A 20,751-nucleotide genomic window follows, 5' to 3' on the forward strand; every position below is an offset into this window, starting at 1 on the left:
TAATTTTAAAATCAAGAAATTTTACATAGAATTAAAAATGCCAAATAATCTAATCCTTATCTAATTATGTAATGATTGTGATGATAATTTTTTTTTTTATTAAAAAAAATATTGCTTTCAAACTTTAACAGAAAACTGCAGACCAACATATGTTAATTTTGAGATGATAATTTTTCTTTTTTTTATAAATCTTGTGAAATAAATATTACATTCAAACTGTAACAGAACATTGCAGGCCAAAATATGTGAATTCTGAGTTGATACTTGGTTGATGAGATCACGTGACAAAAGCATATATAAGCAACAGTATACTGCTGTTTGCATCGTTTATCGTTGTATAGTGCGTATTTCACATACTATTTAAGTAGTATGCAGTGTATAAAGTACTACTAGTAAGTTATTCCATAGCAAACACAGCCAATAATTCAGATCCCAGAGCGGAAAGCATCAGATAAGGTGCAATTGTTCATGAGGAAGCCCTGAAGTAAGCACTTATTAATCTATATTTCTTCCCATTAGACTTTATAAACACTATTATAATTCACTGGGAAAGAGTTTGAACACTGAATTCAAGTCATGGCCTGCAGTTTGCTGAATGTTTGAATCCCGTGCGTACCGCCGCGTTTGTGGTTTCTCCTCAGGGAAACTCAACTTTCCTTGCGACGAAACAAGCAGGAAAAGAGTGGCAGCGTTACGCACCGAGGGAAAGTATTCCAGCAAACACGCAGTAAAACGCGCCCCACGGGCGTTATTTCCTCGTCCTGACTGGATGAAGGGGGTCCAGCCCTCCTGGGCTTCCTTTCTTTCTCCTTCCATCTCTCAGCAGCGCAGCAACCCGATCTTTCAGCAGGAGTTTGATGTGTGAACTCTGGGAATCCCTCGGCACCGCGCGCGTTATTGTTGCCAAGACACTTTTCTCGCGTCCTCGGGTTTCCGTAAATGTTCAAGGAATGGAAAATATTCTGTTGGAATTATAAGCTCGGGGTCAAACGGGACACAAGCAGATAAAGTCGGAGGTTTTGGATTCCGCGGCTTGGTTTATATGAACCTGTTGTCCGGATCTGCGGACGCGCTGCGCTGCGGTGGAAACTCGGGGTCCATGTGGCGCTTCTGGATCACGGTTCGGTTCCAAATCATGTGGCTGCTCGTGTGCTCCTTCATCGCGGCGCTGAGCGGTGAGAATTACGCCACACAGGCCCAGGTGATGTCCTCCAAAGCGCTGAGGGCTTCAAACACCCGCGGCAATGGTGAGTTTGGAAGATTCAGTGACCCCAAAAGTATTGGGACCATTAGAAATTTCAACGCGAGTGTCATCTGAGCTCAAAAGCTTCCATTTTCATCCTTTTTAAAGTCTCACTGTCTTATTAATCAACTTTTTGGTGCACGTATGAAGTCTCAAGTTCACAGGTGTCCTAGTTAGCAGGTGTAGTGGTTCATCACATTAACTATCAATATGTTCTAGTATCCCGCTAACCATGTATGTTCTAGGAACGTTGTACTAACGTTCCCTTTAAGTTATGAACACGTTATTTCTGACAGTTCTCTGAAGACGTCTTTTTCAAATGTTTTTTCTTGGTTATGGAAAGGTCAGATTTTCCAAACATCATGGGAACGTTACATTTGAATGCTCTCTGAACGTTAGACGAACATTCAACTAAAATGTTTAAGAAAAACAATCTGTGAACTAAGTTTTGTTTTAAACATTTTTAACGATTAATGTTTTAAAACTTTTTTTTTTCTCGGTTGTGCGAGCGTTAAGTGAACATTATATTTGATAAGTTTGCAAACATGGGAACGTTTTCGAATGTTCAGAGGACATTCAGAAGTAACAAGTAACAACGTTTAAAGAATGTTCAACTAAAACATTTCAGAAAAAACATTCCATGATCGATGTATAGTTTTAAAAAATTTTTTAATGATGCATGTTTCAAAAATATTTTTTTGGTTGTGTGAACATTCCATTTTATTACTGTGCAGACTTTATGGGAACGTTGGTTTTGAATGTTCTCTGAACGTTCTGACACAAGTAGTAACATTCCACTAACATTTGTTCATAACTTTGAGAGAACCTTGCCAAAACGTTAAGGAAGTTCTGAGAATTTCTATGCTAGCTGTTTAACCAAGCACCAAGTGGCTTTTTGCATTCATTTTCAACACCGGCTCTATTGTTTTATCATTTCAAACCATGCAAAACTGTTTGCTGAGTGTTTTGCTTGTAAAAAGTGCTTGTGCTGTCTGTATTTACAATAAATGTCACTTGTATTTTATGATCTAATGCAGTGACATTCAGACATTTTCTAGCTCAAATACTTCGACAGCAGTGGCTTAAAATTGATTGCAAAACGCTTCCGACAAGTGCCATGAGTTCAGCTCAGAACTCTTGCCTTGATATTTTGTGATTTCATTAATGACATTCAGACTTTTTGAAGTGCTGCAAATGCTTTCTGTGGTCACTGTGGATGTGAACGGGCATGAATGTTCCTCGGTTTTTGGTTGATGTTGTGATCAGCTGAAGCGTGTTATGACAGGTCTGCAGCTCTCTGATCGTCTCTGCTCATGTCACATGCCTGATCTCTTCTCTGCACTGAGTTAGTGTGATGGGAGGATACTTAACCAGTTCCTGTATTCCTGTAGCAGTAGTAAACAGTAGAGTATGATGCTAGCGACACAAGGTCACGGGTTCGATTTCCAGGGAATGCATGAACTGATGAAAAGCTTGGGTGCTTTTGATAAAAGCATCTGGCAAATGCATAAATGTAATTATTCACAAGTTTAACCACAGGATAGACTGCGGTTGTGTCAAAAATATGATAATGTAAATTATTAATATCTGATCTGATTTTTTTGGACCTTTTGAGGTTAGCTGTGTGTGTGTGTGTGTTAGTTCCCCAACAGGTGTCTGACGCCTGCAGCGAATGTTCAAATGTCAACTGGCAATATTAGTGTTGTTGACCAGTAAAATAGATTTTTCCAACATTATGATTTTTACTTTTTGGAATTTGTTTTGGAATTTATTTAATCTATTATCAATCATTTATGGCTCATTTAAATAGTCTTGCAGTGCATAATTTGTAGTTTGTACTTTTTAATAATTCACTTGTTGCACTGCAAGACTATTTAAATAAACCATAAATTATTAAAAATATATTCTAAGTAGTATCTGAATCGGTTTTTATTTTAGTACCACAAGATGTTGTTTTGGCAACTAGCTAAAATAAGATAAAATTTCAAGTAACAAAAATTGTATTTATTTCTTTTATGGGTTTATTTTTTAACTATGATAACCCTGATCTCAATTAATGAGATCTTAAAAATTGCATGCAATCAGTTTATTTTAGTACCATTGAGATATAGGTTTTTTTTTCTGTTTTGATTTTAATTTGTTAAAATTTTAAGTATTTTGTTGTGTGTTTTTTGACATTTTTACCTTGAAGGGAACTGTCTGCATATGCCTGATGAAGGTAATAGAACTGAGACGTTGTGAATAAATCTATTTTTGATACATTTGCAATACATTTCGGATTGTATGCAGGATTTCTTCTTTTTTTTTTGCTTTGTTTGACCTGTTTTTGATAGTTTATCCTACGCACCTATTGATCACCTACAGGTGTGCGAGGGTAATTGTTGATTGACGTTTTTAGCTTAAAAATTGCATGCATAATTCTTTGAATGAATAAAAAATGGAAAGATTTAGGAAATGTTTAAATAGTAGTACTTGAATCAAGTCACACCATTTGACGTGTCAACTACCCTTGTACAGATGTGCGTGTGCTTTTTGTGATGTGGCTGCTGTGTTTGACAGAACTGTTGAGCAGTGGACGATGAGATGGAGAGTGTGTGTGTGTGTGTGTGTGTGTGTGTGTGTGTTGTAAAACAGCTGAAATATGGTTATTTTAGGGCAATGAGTCACAGGGTGTCCCGGTTCACACCCAGTCATCAGTGATGAGGAATCTGGCATGGGATTCCCCACAACACACACACTTCTTGGATTGTGGAAGGAATTGTTGTTCCTGTTTCATTGTGTGTGTGTGTGTGTTTTGTAGGTGGTCTGATATTGTATGTGTATATGAACAAAAAAAGTCCTTCACAAGGTGTTTCCGTTTAGACGTGTGTGTGCGGCAGCCTGTTTTCTGTCATTTTTACATGCAGACAGGAAGATGCATCTTTACTCAGCATTTTTCTGTCTGTATCTCACACACAGCTGTCTGCTAGCACACATTCATCATTTCTAACAGAAGACACATCAGGCTCCAGTTATTCACAGTGTGTGTCTGTGTGTGTGATGAATGACTCCATGACTGTAAATCTAGTTGACAGACACATAATGACAGAGCCCTCAATCGCAGATCTGTGTGATTAAGCTGTTTGATCTCGACGTGTGTGTGTGTGTGTCAGGGTGGGCATGTTTCAGCACTGGGTGTTTCATGTCCATTAGCTCAGTGTTTCCCTCATGAAATCAGACATCTGTGAGCTGCATCATGTCTGTATGACGACACGCATCTCTTATTCCCATTACATCTGTGACTTTAGAGCATGCAAACGACTTCTTATTCCAGAAACAATGGTGTTAATTAGGGAAAAAATAGATCAAATATTAAGCACTGCAGAATTTGATTGCCCGTCTTTCACAGTGTTTTGCAAATCCCCATTTATATTCCCAGCTGTCTGCTTCGGCACTTTATTTGATAACATTTTTTAAAAATGCAATGTGTTGTTGTAAAGGAATTGTTGTATTTTCATGTGATTGCACTTTAAAAGCCAGATTAAATTAAAGTTTAACAAATTCATTTGATTACCACAGGTTTTGATGATAAATTTATAGTAATTTGTAAAACGCAGAATCCAGAAAAAGTCAAACAGAATTTGTGAAAAATAATATAGATTTCATCTATTATTGATAGATGATAGCCCTATTATTGTAAAAAAAAAAAAAAATTATTCATGAACCCATTTGATTAAGTCTTTTAAGATACATTTGTTTTACATCATAAAACACAATAAAAACATTTTTTTAAATAAAACAAAATGTGTACTGTAATACTGTAAAAAAAAAAAACATTAAATTGGTAAAGTTTTATGAATTAATTTAATTACCAAAGGTTTTGGTGATATATCTGTAGAAAATCATAAAGCACAGAATCTAAAAAATAAAACACAATTTGTGGAAAAAATAAAACTATTTTTTAAAAAACTAGTCCCTAAAAAAAGGTCCCTAATATTGTTAACATTTTATTAAATTGGTAAAGTTTTATGATTTTTTTTTTATTGAAAAATTGTAAAACAGCATGTAGAAAATAGATTTGTGAGAAATATAAGGGAATTTGCAAAAATGTAGTAAATTTATTAAATTATTAAAGTTTTATATATTCATATAAATTAAAACAAAATCACATTTTTGGTCATATACAGTACAGTATATTAAAAACACACACACACACACATACACACAACTAGGGGTCGACGATATGTGTTTTTCAAGGCCGATGCCGATACTGATTATTACAGATCAAGTAGACCGATAACCGATATTTTGAAGCGATATATATGTCTGGTGTATAAATTAAAATTAATGTCAGAATTAAGAATAACAAGGGCTCTGACAAAAACTGCCTTCCCTGGTGTTGGTTGAGTGTAGTACTCCCACAGTAAACTCTTTATTTTAAAGAGTTAAACTCTTTATTTTTTGGCAAACTCTTTATTTAATGGGTTTACCATTAAAATTAAAACATGGAAGAAATAGCGTATTGTGTGATTTATTCTTTTAAACAAAAGTTGTAATAATTGTTGTAGTAGTCAGGGGTTAAAGCAAAAAAATATATATTTTGACTGAAAAATTTTCCTCGGCCAAACACCATTCCTCAGTAATAACTGCAATTATAACTAAAAATGAAACTGAAACCGCCAGCAGGTGGCGGAAAATCACAGATTTTATCACTGAATCATTCATTTAATTGATTCGTATGAACGGCTGATTCATTCAGGAATGAAGCAAGTGACTGTCTTTATGAATGGGTAATCATGAATCACTGACTAGATTCGTTCAAAAACACACTTTCATTCATGAATGAAACACCGCTGTGTTTGCTTTTAGAGATGCGCAGCGGCTGAGCTCTTACTTTATTTGGAACTATTTTCGTTGATGAAATCGAGCAAAATCAGGCAGTACATGTTTATTGAACTGTTGTATTAAATCAATATCACATTTGCAAACTCCTTGAATAATTATTAAAAGCTGTCACTCTCCTTATCGCGATCTGTGGGCGCACAGAACATGAGAGTTCTCAAGACTCAAAAGCACGTGCAAATGAGTTCCGTCATCTGTCATCGCGTTATAAGCGCGGAACCTGCGGGAATGAGTAGAATTATTATTAATAGCCGCAATCCTGCGCCTGAAATTCAAGACCTGCTCTGTGTTCTCTGCTAATAACCCGACTGTGAATGATGCGAGCGACGGTATGTTGTCAGTGAGAAGCTGCAGCCGTGGCGGGGAGGATTTTTGGTGTGCTGGTGTTCTGACAAATAATGCTACCTATCAGATTATGCTACCAACAAATCGTCAGAACACCGGCATGAACAACAACAATGTGCTACATGTTTCTTTTCCCCTCAAATCCGTCCAATTGACGGAAATCCGTCGTATCTACGGAAAACTTTCATCCCCGAGTAGTATTATGTACATCATACTGCACCACAGTAATATATTTCTGATAATTTCTTTAAGCTAACCCGAATTTATATTTTGACGGGTTGCCATGAGGCACTTGTTTCTGTAGGTCTATGTAAATGATATGAAGATCATTTTACTCCAATGAAACTGTCAAATGCTCATAAAGTGAGGAGTCAGAGCAGTTCTGGAGATGTTGTTCATGTATTTATGTCCTCATGTAGTGAGACAAACTTTGACAAATTCCGTGACATTCCGCGTCATACAATAAATTCCATTTATATGACTGGATTCTGCGATTCGGTCCGCGTTTTCTGCATCGGGGAAATCATAGATAATATTGAGGTGTTTTGCAACTTCAGTGTAACGTTAGTGGATTGGGATCTATTGCAACTTAAGCAAGGTCTGCTGCTGCCTTACCTTTGAAAGACAACTGATGCGTGATCACTGAAGCAGCTGCAGTTAGCAAGCGCTTTCGGAGTGAGAGTGAATTCCGCATTGATTGGTCGGATTCATGACTCCCAACAAATCAGATGAGCGGTGGGCGGAGACTGCTTTAGGCCACAGAGTGGTGAGTTCTGACAGGCTGCATCAGAGCCAAATAGCGCATTTCAAAATTAAGTTATTTTATCGGCGAATCGGTTTTGAAAATGACCGATAATCATAAAAATGCTTAATATCGGCGCCGATAATCGGTCGACCCCTACACAAAACACACACACAAAACACAGAATCCAGAAAAATTAAAACAGAATTGTGAAGGGAAAAAAATTATCGGGCAGAATTCAGAAAAATGTCAATAGAAAACACAGAATTTAAGAAAAAATGGAATTTGGAAACAAAAATTACATTTTTTATAGGCCTCTTCCAAGTTATAGCATGCGTTGCTAGCAAGGAGAAAACTGTCAATTAGCATTCCCATTCGTTGCAATGGCAGTTGCTCAGGTAGCGTGGATGTACAGTATGCAACCTTGTTTTAATAAAATGCCATGTGACTAAAACACAAGGGGTGGAGGATCAGGAGTGTGTGTAAAGGACAGAAAGAGAAGAAAGGGAGAGATGAGATGTCAGAACGGATGTGTTAAGTGGATGTGAGTGTGTGTTAATAAGAGCTGGCTGGAGTGTTGAAGGCTTGGGTTTCATTACGCTGGAGTTGAGCACTAATTGATTTACTTTCTCACAAGTGATGCCCTGATTTTGTGTGTGTGTGTGTGTTGTCAACACTCTCCACATACTGGGAAGGATCTGATCAGGACTACAAAAAAAATGAAATGCACAAACGCTTCATTATCTGTGTTGAACATGTGTTCTGTGTTCTGGAGGCTTGTTTCCTGTGAGTTTTTATTTTTGCAGTAATATGTTTGTACTCTTCTTCAACATCAATGCCTTGTAAGGGATATAAACAGCCACTTAAACTCTTTCCTTTCCCAAATCCTCCCAGGAACACGGCGGTTTGTGTTTGTCATAATATAATTAATGCAGGAAAGTGAAAACATACTGCAAAGTGATTCAAAGTCAATCAGTAAGAGCATATTGTTTGTTAGTTTACAGTAGCTCAAACAGTACAGTATTATCTCAGTAGCAAACTCAGTACAGACAAATAGGTTATTTTAAAAAGTAAACAGACTTCTGAACAGCAAATTAATTGTGAACTTGAAATTAATTAAATATAATACTCGGTTTATTGCATGAATTTGTGGTTTGGCTAAATCAATAATTATTTTCCTAACACACAAGCCCTTTTGGTTCTCATTGGTTTTAGTTAATTATAACATCCCTGATTTATGTAAAATTCTGTTTATTTTTTGCTAAATATTTATTTATTTATGCATTCATTCAATTTATTTATTTATGCAACTTTAAAGGAACACTCCACTTTTTTTTAAATAAGCTCATTTTCCAGCTCCCCTAGAGTTAAACAGTTGAGTTTTACCGTTTTCGAATCCATTCAGCCGATCTCCGGGTCTGGCGGTTGCACTTTTAGCTTAGCTTAGCATAGATTATTGAATCTGATTAGACCGTTAGCATCTCGCTCAAAAATGACCAAAGAGTTTCTATATTTTTCCCATTTAAAACTTGACTCTTCTGTAGTTACATTGTGTACTAAGACCGACAGAAAATGAAAAGTTGTAATTTTCTAGGCCAATATGGCTAGGAACTATACTAGAACTAAAAAATCACAACTTTTAATTTTCCGTCCGTCTTAGTACACGATGTAACAACAGAAGAGTCAAGTTTTAAATGGGAAAAATATAGAAATTCTTTGGTCATTTTTGAGCGAGATGCTAACGGTCTAATCAGATTCAATAATCTATGCTAAGCTAAGCTAAAAGTGCAACCGCCAGACCCGGAGATCGGCTGAATGGATTCGAAAACGGTAAAACTCAACTGTTTAACTCTAGGGGAGCTGGAAAATGAGCCTATTTAAAAAAAAAAAGAAAACAAAAAGTGGAGCGTTCCTTTAAGACAAGATTATGTATTATGTAAGGCAAGTATTATGTTATTAAATCTTAAAATACATCAAAATAATCATTAAAAATATACATTTAAAGAGAATTGACTGGTTCACAATAATTCTGGTTGATGATTAATTGGTTAATTCTTCACAATAAATTCTGATGGAACATCTGGTTGCTATGGAGACAAGAACAAAGGTTCCAATAGAATATTAGTGCACTAATAAACTGAGACGAGTGTGCTGATATAACGTGTGGCTCTAGACGTCCAGGAATAGATTCTGCTTTGGGTTCCAACTGTGTAACAGTTCAGCATGATCTCTCACTCAAGCACAGAGCAGCACGCGAGGTGAGAGAAACTACAAATAGATGGACACACACACACACACACGTCCTCAGGGTGGGAGTCTGAGTGTGTCATGTCTTGATGCTTCTGTAAGTTCAGCTGAAACTGTCTGACAGCAGGTAGACTCTCACTCACTCACTCACTCACACACACACACACACACACACACACACACACACTGATGAGTCATAAAGCTTTATGCCCGTGTTTGACCTCTGACCTCTATCTGTCAATAGAAACACATGCTTTCTGAACTCCTGTCCTAGGAAATTCTTCATGTCTTCAGATGGATTTATCTGTAGAGAAATGTCATATTTCACCCCAAAATAAAAAGAAAGAAAAATCAAAAGAAAGAGAAAATATATTTTGCATAATTTTAATGGCCATTTTGCTTATGGAAAAATATAGTTTCCTTCTTTTTTTATTTAGTGTATTTTTCTTTTATTTCTTATTTTTCTTTTTTCATTTATTTTTATTGTTTTTATTATATTTTATATATATATATATATATTATTTTTGTTATATATTTTGTATATTATTTTTATTTTTTTTATTTTAGATTTAGTTAGTTAGGCATTTATTGATTGATTGAAATGTGACCTGGGCAAAAAATTGAAATGTGCCGTTGTTGAAATATTGAGGGAAAGAAACAGAGACAGAACATGAGAGAAATTAGCTAATGTTTTTATGAACTGGGCAGATGCATAGGTTATTACTGTTTAGTTCTTGTTGAAACGTCTGTTGAATGGTGAAATGTTTTCCACAGTCATGAGATTATATTTGATACTTGTGGAAGAGTTTCTCTTGTTTTTCCTACAACCACTGATGGTCTCTATCATAGTATTGTTTGAATGGGTTATTTTTTGTAAGTATGTTACTGTGGTATCAACTATTTCTGAAAAACTTGACCGTAAAAGGCACATTAAAACACAATGAACTGTGACTGATCGCTTTATATATCAGTTAAATGGTCTCTTCCCGTCTAAGTGGGCAGTTCTTGACCTGAATAACCTTAATTGTGGGACACACACACACACACAGACACACAGAGTCAGGCATTATCTCGCACATGAATGCAAGTCTAGATTTGTTTTATTTTTTTCTCCAATCATCAGAGATGGAGAAATATGTCTGTACACACACACACACACACACACACACACACACACACACACACGTTTTGATGTTGTAAAATGAGATCAATTTATTATAAATTCTGACTGCAATGAAAGACTCATTCATCACAGACCAAATTCTTTTGACCAATTCCAAGGCACACAATTGGCAACCCCATAATGCATTGCAACAAGCTCAGTAAAAGCAGTCCATACAGGATGGCAGAGAGTGTTATTTTAGTAATATTTGTATATTATTATTTTTATATAGTTTTATTAATATTTTGAATTAGCTTTTTTTTTACTAATTAGTATAAAAACTAATAAAAAAGCTATATAACCTAATATATTTCAGTTTTATTTTTAGTTCAGTCTTAGTTTTTATTTATTTCCAATTAGAATTTTTAGTGCTTCAATTTAAACTTATTTCAGTTAGCTGCCAATGCAGCATTTTTAATTTTCATTTAATTTAAATTTGTGAATATATATTTTTTTCATTTCACCTTCATCTTAATTAACAAAAAGTTTTTTGGATAGTTTTTAGTTAACAGTAATACCATTGAGCAGACAAAAGCTAGAGAGTTTATAATATATAGTTGTAATTCACTTAATACAAGAGCTAAATGATAAAACAAAATAAATGTATTTCAAATTTGACCATATACCTAATTAAATGTACTTGTAATTCACTTAATACCAGACCTTAATGATAAAATGAGTTCAACTGAATTAAAAATGTACCACATTACCTAATTAAATATACTTTTAGTTCACCTAATTCCAGAATTTATTGATATAACAAATTAAATCAAGTTACAAATTGACCGTATTACCTAATTAAATATGCTTGTAGTTCACTTAATACCAGAACTTAATAAAACAAATTAAAAACTGACCATATTACCTAATTAAATATACTTGTAATACGCTTAAAAACAGAACATGATGATAAAACACATTAAATCAAATAAAAAAATGGCCATATTACCCAATTAAATGTAGTTGTAGTTCACTTAATCCAGATTTTAATGATAAAATTAATTAGGCTAAATAGAGTTCAAAATTTAGCATATTACCTATTTAATGTGTGCTGTGTATTTTTATACTTACTAGATTATTGTTAATCATTCTAAATCAGTCACTCATGATGTTCTATTTCTATTGGGGTTTTGCCTTAGTAGTGTGTACTGTAGGCAGTAGACAGTGAGGCAACTCAGTACTTTTTGAAACATAACCTACATTCTTCTGTCCTGATGCCTGTCATGAGCATTTCATCTGATGCTTTTAGCGCTTCACAATAACAGACGACAGCTCATACTTTAACACGACAAACTTTAAGAGCTTTTAGAACTGCGTGTGATGAGTTTGTATGTACAGTAAGTGTGTATTCGCTCTCAGAAAGTTGAAGCAAATTGGTGTTAAAGAAGTACGGTGTGTGTGAGATTGTGTAAATGAGGCTGTTAAACTCAAAGCTGCTAGACTGTCAGTATCACACTTATAGAAGTGATATAAGCGAGTAGTGTGTGTATATGTGTGTGTGAGCTAGCCTTATTTCTGTTTAAGTTCATTTAAAAGCTCATTGGTCAGCAGGTTGTCATGGTGATGGATGGTGGCCCTGTTCCTGCTGTATAGCCATAATCACAAGTGTTTCCTGCATGCATGGATCAGTAATCACTGTGTGTGCGTGTGCGTGTGTGTGCGTGTGTGTGTGTGTGTGTGTGTGTGAACGCTGTGGTGGTGCTGAGTCAAGGAGCTTTTGGAAATGAAAACATCAGCATGGATGCATCATTTTGACATCGGATCAGGTCATCATCAATGTCGTCACTTTCGATTAGTGTATCATGAATTCTCAGTTTTCTTTACAGCGATCCGATGTGCTCATTGGTCTGATTTAAAGATTCACGAACTGTCACTATAAATGATCTTTGTTTTCCTGTTGCATAACATCTGCTATTTTTAATATTTTACTTTTGTGGGCTAAAAGCATGCCTGTCTTTTCCTATAGACCTGTCGCCATTTACTTCTCTTGTGTTACTCATGTTTGTGTGTGTTTGTGTTCCGTCAGAGATTCTGTGGTCCATTTCAGTGAACTCTGTTCAGGTGTTAAGCTCAAATTCTAAGGATTTCAGGTTATTTCCTTATAATCAGATGTTAATTCAGTTCACTTTTCTGAAGAGAATCAAAAGTGAATCATCAAGTCAGTTCAGATCACATCACAAATTCACTTCAGAATTCGAAAGGAATTAAGCTCTTTTTCTGAAGAGAAGAAAGTTCAGTTCTTTTTTCTGTACAGAATCAAAGTGACTTTAGTTATTTTCCTGAAGAGAATTAAAAATTAAAAAAAGTTTTTTGGGAGAGAATCAGAAGTGAATTCGGATCACTTCACTTCAGTGAACAGAATTACAAGTTCTTATTATAATAAGATTTAGAAGCATATGAAGTTATTTCTTCTCTTCAGAAAAAGAGCTTAATTCCTTTCGAACTCTGAAGTGAATTTGTGATGTGATCTGAACAGACTTGATCAGATGAACAGAATTACAAGTTCTTATTATAATAAGATTTAGAAGCATATGAAGTTATTTCTTCTGGAGAGAATCAAAAGTGACTTTAGCTCTTTTCCTGAAGAGAAATAGAAGTGAATTTAGATCATTTCCGAAATAGCATCAGAAGTAAATAAACATCACTTCCTGAACACAATTAAATCATTTGAAACCGAAGTAGGCTAAATTTAGTTTTTTCTAAATTTAAGAGAATCAAAAATGGTTATTTTGGGAAAGAGAATCAGAAGTGAATTAGAAGTCAATTCAGATCATTTCCCAAAGAGCATCAGAAATAAATAAACATCACTTAGAAGTCTCTTTTTATTTTGTAAAGAGAATCAGAAGTGAATTTAGTTTGTTCTTGATGTAAATAGAATCTAAAGTGACTTAACTTCTTTTTCTGAGAAAAAGAGAGAGAAGTGAATTGGGTTAGTTTCCTGAGGAGAATAAAAACTGAATTAAAATAGCTTCACAATGAGCATCAGAAGTAACTTAACTTCCTAAACCGAATTAGAAGTGAATTCATTTATTTTTGTGAAGACAATTTTGAAGGAAATTCGTTTGCTATGGATCTAAGTGGTTTTAGTTTGCTTCCTCAAGAGAATTAGAAGTTAATTGGTCTATTCTCCTGAAGAGAATTAGATTTTTGAACTGAACTGGGATGAACTGAAATGAAACAGATTCTAACCTTTATGTGTTGTATTTGTGTATATCTGTGTGTGTTTGTTTGTCTCCGAGAGTAACACACTAACCTGTCCGAGTTGTGACCAGTAACAGACAGCAATCGCCTCACAGACTTGTACCGGAAGGAAGAGGTGATAATGGTCAAAGGCGGAGGTCATGTCCAGAGCCCGCGCTTCCCCAGCTCTTACCCCCGCAACCTGCTGTTGTCATGGAAACTGCTCTCATCGCCCCACACACGCATCCTGCTGGAATTTGATGCTCAGTTTGGACTGGAGGAGGCAGAGAATGGAGTCTGCAGGTGAGGGCGGAGCTTCAGAATGGATGAGTACTTGAATAATGAATCAGATCTATTTAAGACTTTTAAGTGGAGGTTGAAAAAATGGTAGTCTGCAGGGGAGGGCGGAGCTTCGGATGCTTGAGTTTATGAATAATGAATTACACCAATTTAAGAGTTTTAAGTAGAGGCGGAGAATGGAGTTTTCAGGTGAAAGTGGAGCTTCACAATGAGTGAATACATGAATAAAGAATTAGATCTATTTAAGACTTAAGTGTAGGTGAAGAATGGAGTCTGAAGGTGAGGGCGGAGCTTCGGAATGGATGAGTTCATGAATAATGAATTAGATCGGTTTAAACTGTTGAGAAAGTGTCACTTTGACTCTTTGGGTTGGTCTATATAGTAAATATTGAACGGTTTAACAAGCATCTAAGCCTAAAGCCCTTAACAATGCTATAAATCTGATTAATTCATAGATATGTTGATCCAGGAGCTCCAGGTGCATGTCCTACATGGTTAAATCATGTTGTAACACGTGGTAGAGAATAACAGGTTTGGTTCTCAGATTCCTGTGGTTCTCATTCTGCACTTCTGAGCTAGAAATAAAGGCCTGAAGAGTTAAAACATGATATGAATATTTAATGAGCAGAAAGCCAATCAGAGCGAGGATCTGACCGCAGCGTGTGTGGAGTGACTCTCGGGTTACGGGTTTGTCCTTGAGGTTAGAGGTTTTACTGTGAATCTGATACTTTATAAAGACCCTATATTATAAAGCAGGAAAAAACAGATGAGAGATGGTGAATTTAGAGGATGAGAAAGAGGCATGAAGTGAAACGAGGACAGGAAAGAAATAATTATCTATATGATATAGATAAAAGCATGATGTCACGTCACATGACCAATTACTGCATTTGCTGTTTATGGATGTACCCTGTACCAGGGCTGTTATTATAAACTAAAAGTATTTTTGTTATAAAGCTGAAATAAAACAAAATATAAATATTAGGTGAAGAACTTTAATTAGACTGAATTAGAAATGTTGCATTGGCAATAAACTAAGTTCAAGTTGATGTAATAAAATTACTAAAACTGAAATATAAACAAATGAAAGCTAAATAGAAAAAAATGTAAAACTAATAAAACTTACAAAAGCACACAACAAAATTACTAAAATTGAAATTTGAAATAAAAATGACAGCTAATTAAAAATATAAATAAGTACTATAATAGCTTATACATAATACTAAAATAACACTAAAATATGCAATTGTGATATCACTTCAGATATTATAATCATATGAATTTTGATATTTGAGGGACAGAATCAAAGCATCTGCAGATCAGGTGTACATGCTTTACCTGTGCAGGTGATGCACTGATAGATGTGTGTGTGTGTGTGTGTGTGTGTGTGTGTGTTGCAGGTATGATTATATTGAAGTTGAGGATATTTCTGAAACCAGCACCATCATCTGGGGCCGCTGGTGCGGTCAGAGAGCTCCGTCACAGATCACATCCAAAACAAACCTCATCAAAATCACCTTCAAATCGGACGATTACTTCGTAGCAAAACCAGGATTCAAAATCTGCTATTCACTGCTGGTGAGTTTCACTGCTGGTTGCATTACGGCACATTAACCTCCTGTATGAAACATTTGCATAAGAATTTCACATTAAACTGTGTATTTTTGTTTAATCACATGTTTGGGGTGAGTACAATTAAAAAATTTTATTTTTTTTTTGTTTCTTGAGCAGCAAATCAGCATATGAGAATGATTTCTGAAGATCATGTGACACTGAAGACTGGAGTAATGATGCTGAAAATACAGCTGCGCATCACAGAAATACATTACATTTTATAATATATTTACATAGAAAACACTTATTTGAAATTGTAATAATATTTTACAATATTACTTTTTTTACTGTATTTTTTTTAAACAAAGAAACTCAGCCTTAATGGGCAGAAGAGTAAAAAATCTTACCAACCCAGAGCATAATATAAAATATTACACACACACACAAAAATCATGTAAAATTAATAGTTGGTCTAGAACAAGAACTATCCATTTTTTATATCAGGTTTATTTACTGTAGCTTTTGTGCACATGCAGGATGCTAGCGGATGGTGGAACGATAGCAGATGGTGCGAGAAATATTTTACAACATTTATTGGGACTAAAGCCATCCTGCTTTATGACTGCCTCATGGCTTTTTTCTCCACACTGGCCAAAACGGCAATAATCTGCTGCTAGCTATCAGCATAAATATGCAATATGTTTTCTCTCTGTGTAAATCTGTAAATTTGTACATTTCCATCATTTCCATGTTGGGAAACAGATACACCCTGCACTGGACATGAATGTGATGAAATTTCATATTAAGCATTTATATTTTACTGGGTTTTGTGCAAAAGTCACTGGCACAATGCTAAGGAGCTGTGGATGGTTGCCAAATATATTTACATAGAAAACACTTATTTGAAATAGTAATAATATTTTACAATATTACTTTTTTTACTGTATTTTTTTTAAACAAAGAAACTCAGCCTTAATGGGCAGAAGAGTAAAAAATCTTACCAACCCAGAGCATAATATAAAATATTACACACACACACAAAAATCATGTAAAATTAATAGTTGGTCTAGAACAAGAACTATCCATTTTTTATATCAGGTTTATTTACTGTAGCTTTTGTGCACATGCAGGATGCTAGCGGATGGTGGAACGATAGCAGATGGTGCGAGAAATATTTTACAACATTTATTGGGACTAAAGCCATCCTGCTTTATGACTGCCTCATGGCTTTTTTCTCCACACTGGCCAAAACGGCAATAATCTGCTGCTAGCTATCAGCATAAATATGCAATATGTTTTCTCTCTGTGTAAATCTGTAAATTTGTACATTTCCATCATTTCCATGTTGGGAAACAGATACACCCTGCACTGGACATGAATGTGATGAAATTTCATATTAAGCATTTATATTTTACTGGGTTTTGTGCAAAAGTCACTGGCACAATGCTAAGGAGCTGTGGATGGTTGCCAGGGTGTTGCTAAGCGGTTGCTAGGGTGTTCTGTGTGGTTACTAGGTGGCTTCTTCTTAAAGTTTTACAGCTTCTTAACTGAAATGCTTTTTTACCTTAGATGAACTTACAAAAGTTTGGCTTAATTAAGACATTTGTTTCTAAGCCGACAAAGAGAGAAAAGAGGCGTGATCGATGGTACAAGAAAGTGAGAGACTGTGAGACTGAAGTGAGTGTTCGGTGTGAACATGTGAGCGTGTTACTGCGGTAAAAACACTGATCTAATGAGGAAAGATCCACCCTGAATTGTCTGAGTTTCATCAGATCTGGAGAAATGTAGCATTGCATCAGTGTCTCAGCAATGGATGCCCTGCAGTGAATGGGTGCCGTCAGAATGAGAGTCCAAACAGCTGATAAAAACATCACAATAATCCACAGCACTCCAGTCCATCAGTTCACATCTGGAGAAGACAAAAGCTGAAACAAATCCAGCATTAAGGCGTTTTACCTTCAAACCGGTGTTTCCAGCTAAAATATGAGTCCATAATCCATAATAACTCTTCCTCCTGTGTAAGAGTAATCTGGTTTGAATCAGGAGAGAAATTTGCACAGATCAAGCAGCGTTTACAAGCCAAGACAGCTCTAAACAAATATGTGGGTTAGGGCTGCACGATTGTGATAAAAATCATAATTGTCGATTATTCCCTTGAAATTGTAATTGTGATTTATTAATTACGATTATCACAATTGATGTTTTGAATAGATTTATACCATTGCTTGAAGCGACTGCATGATGGCATATTTTTATATGAAAATAAACAAGCTGAAAACACTCCTCCTGAAAAACTTTTATTGCTTTTCTATAGCATTAAAGGCGCACTAAGCGATTTTTGCCAAACAATGTTGATATTTGAAAGCACCAAAACAAACACGCCCATGCAGCGTTTACAAGCCAAGACAGCTCTAAACAAATATGTGGGTTAGGGCTGCACGATTGTGATAAAAATCATAATTGTCGATTATTCCCTTGAAATTGTAATTGTGATTTATTAATTACGATTATCACAATTGATGTTTTGAATAGATTTATACCATTGCTTGAAGCGACTGCATGATGGCATATTTTTATATGAAAATAAACAAGCTGAAAACACTCTTCCTGAAAAACTTTTATTGCTTTTCTATAGCATTAAAGGCACACTAAGCGATTTTTGCCAAACAATGTTGATATTTGAAAGCACCAAAACAAACACGCCCATACCCCAATAGGACCTCGCCCCTGTTTTGGTGGCGAATCTGCTATACCTGCCGGCCGCAGCAAAAGCCAACACAGAAAAGTTGTGTGAAAAAGCAAACTCAACGTCACTCTCCTATCAAGAAGAAACAAAGCAACCTCTGCGTCCGATTCCCTTCCCGCTCCTTGAATTCTCTCCACTGCTGGAAAGCTGCTCCAGTATTTACGCGGGTCCTACCTCTTGCCTGATCGTAATCCTTCATTTTAATGTTTTGTTCCTCAGAAATTTTTTTTTTTAATATGTGACCCTGGAGCACAAAAGCAGTGTTAAGTCACTGGGGTATATTTGTAGCAATAGCCAACAATACATTGTATGGGTCAAAATTATGTGTAATAATAATATCAAAAATCATTAGGATATTAAGTAAAGATCATGTTCCATGAAGATATTTTGTAAATTTCCTACCGTAAATCTATTATAACTTAATTTTTGATTAGTAATATGCATCACCAAGAACTTCATTTGGACAACTTTAAAGATGATTTTCTCAATATTTAGATTTTTTTTGCACCCTCAGATTCCAGATTTTCAAATAGTTGCATCTCGGCCAAATATTGTCCGATCCTAACAAACCATACATCAATGGAAAGCTTATTTATTCAGCTTTTTGAGATGATGTATAAATCTCAATTTCAAAAATGGACCCTTATGACTGGTTTTGTGGTCCAGGGTCACATATTACTTAGTGCACCTTTAAGTCTCAAATGTCAAGTATACATTGGTTTGGTTTCTTCTTGAAATAAAAAAAATTGCATAGTATTATAATGTTATACTAAATCTAAAATTAAAACAATGGGAAAAAAACCTTAAGATAACTTGTAGAAAGAAAAACACACATCTTAAGCACACAGAATAAAGTGGACTTTTTTTTTTCCGTAATTGTGCCTTTGAACTATTATGCAATTGGCATCCTTAATTGTAATCATGATTATATTTTCAATTAATTGTGTAGCCCCAATGTGGGTGGATTTTGATCAGAGAGACAACAGGAGATGGACTCTTTCACTTTCACTGGAGGAAGCGTTATTATGGATTATGGACTTGTATTTTAGCCGGAAGCAACGGTTTGAAGTTAAAACATCTTAATGCTGGCTGTGTTTCAGCTTTTGTCTTCTCCAGATGTGAACTGATGGACTGGAGTGCTGTGGATTACTTGTGGATTATTGTGATGTTTTTATCAGCTCTCATTCTGACGGCACCCATTCACTGCAGAGCATCCATTGCTGAGACACTGATGCAATGCTACATTTCTCCAAATCTGATGAAGAAACAAATTAATTCTGATCTTGGATGGCCTGAGGGTGAGCACATTTTTAGAAAATGTTAATTTTTTTGGGATGACTATTCCTTTAAAGCCATTGGTGTCCGTTAATGGCACAGACAGATGTGGAGAGTTTCTCTACAGGAAGATGATGTGTTTGTTTGTTTCATAGACCTTCTTTAAGCGTTGTTTCATGTGCTTGTAAAATACGGTCCAGTTTCCAACAGTGATGTTTGTTTAGCTTTACTTTTGGGATTAATGGAATGTTTGAAGATTAAAATTGTGCCTTTTTGTTCAAGGTCTTTAATTATAATTAGAGAACTTTCCTTGAATGTTTTTAGGATTTGCATCTTTGATGTTCTTTGTCCTGAACTAATGATGCACGAAGAGTTGTAGTTCAAATGTTTATTTGTGTTCTGCCGAAGGCATGTTGACCTAAATTAAGAACATTTTAGCCATGAAATGAATTCAATATATTAATGTTCTTTGGAGAAAATCCATGTCACAATTCCCAAATCAACTTCACAGATTTCATTCTGCTGTTTTAAAGTGTTATTTAACTTTTATGTAACTTAAAGGGGTGCTGTTTTATTTAACAGAAATCACTTTTCAAAAACTACAACGAACGACTCGTTTGGACTACAACGCATATTTCCCGGGATTTGTGACATCACAAATATCGATGAATGGGACGAGACCTGGTTGAGCTGCACTAGAGAAGGCAACGAGTGTTATCACTATGTCTGAGACTAGCTTTCCCAAGGCAGACGAACTTAGAGTGGTTACAATCATCCGGGTTTAAATCACACTCAAATTGATTTGATTTTGACGCAATATTTACACTGAAGCTCGCAGTGGTAAGGGGCATGACATTTCCCGACCAGGCGCCGAGTGCTGCCAATCACAGCACACACTGGCCCAGCTAACCAATCACAGCACACACTGGCCCAGCTAACCAATCACAGCACACACTGGCCCAGCTAACCAATCACAGCACACACTGGCCCAGCTAACCAATCACAGCACACACTGGCCCAGCTAACCAATCACAGCACACACTGGCCCAGCTAACCAATCACAGCACACACTGGCC

At 35.7% G+C, this 20,751-nt stretch overlaps 1 protein-coding gene across 2 annotated transcripts in view; it reads left to right on the plus strand.

Annotated features, from left to right (window-relative positions):
* The first annotated feature begins 236 nt into the window (after window positions 1-236).
* The window catches only part of pdgfd (platelet derived growth factor d), a 37,330-nt gene continuing 16,815 nt past the window's right edge, over window positions 237-20,751 (plus strand). Inside the window, exons 1-3 of one of the 2 annotated variants that reach the window (XM_016252462.1) lie at window positions 237-1,247; window positions 13,893-14,103; window positions 15,501-15,678. In XM_016252462.1, the coding sequence (XP_016107948.1) occupies window positions 1,043-1,247; window positions 13,893-14,103; window positions 15,501-15,678 (594 nt within the window). In that variant the 5' untranslated portion in view covers window positions 237-1,042. The remainder of the gene's footprint in view (window positions 1,248-13,892; window positions 14,104-15,500; window positions 15,679-20,751) is intronic. The other variant, XM_016252463.1, reaches the window with a different exon arrangement.

Source organism: Sinocyclocheilus grahami, unplaced genomic scaffold (assembly GCF_001515645.1).
Source record: "Sinocyclocheilus grahami isolate Dianchi unplaced genomic scaffold, SAMN03320097.WGS_v1.1 scaffold1110.1, whole genome shotgun sequence".
NCBI lineage: Eukaryota > Metazoa > Chordata > Actinopteri > Cypriniformes > Cyprinidae > Sinocyclocheilus > Sinocyclocheilus grahami.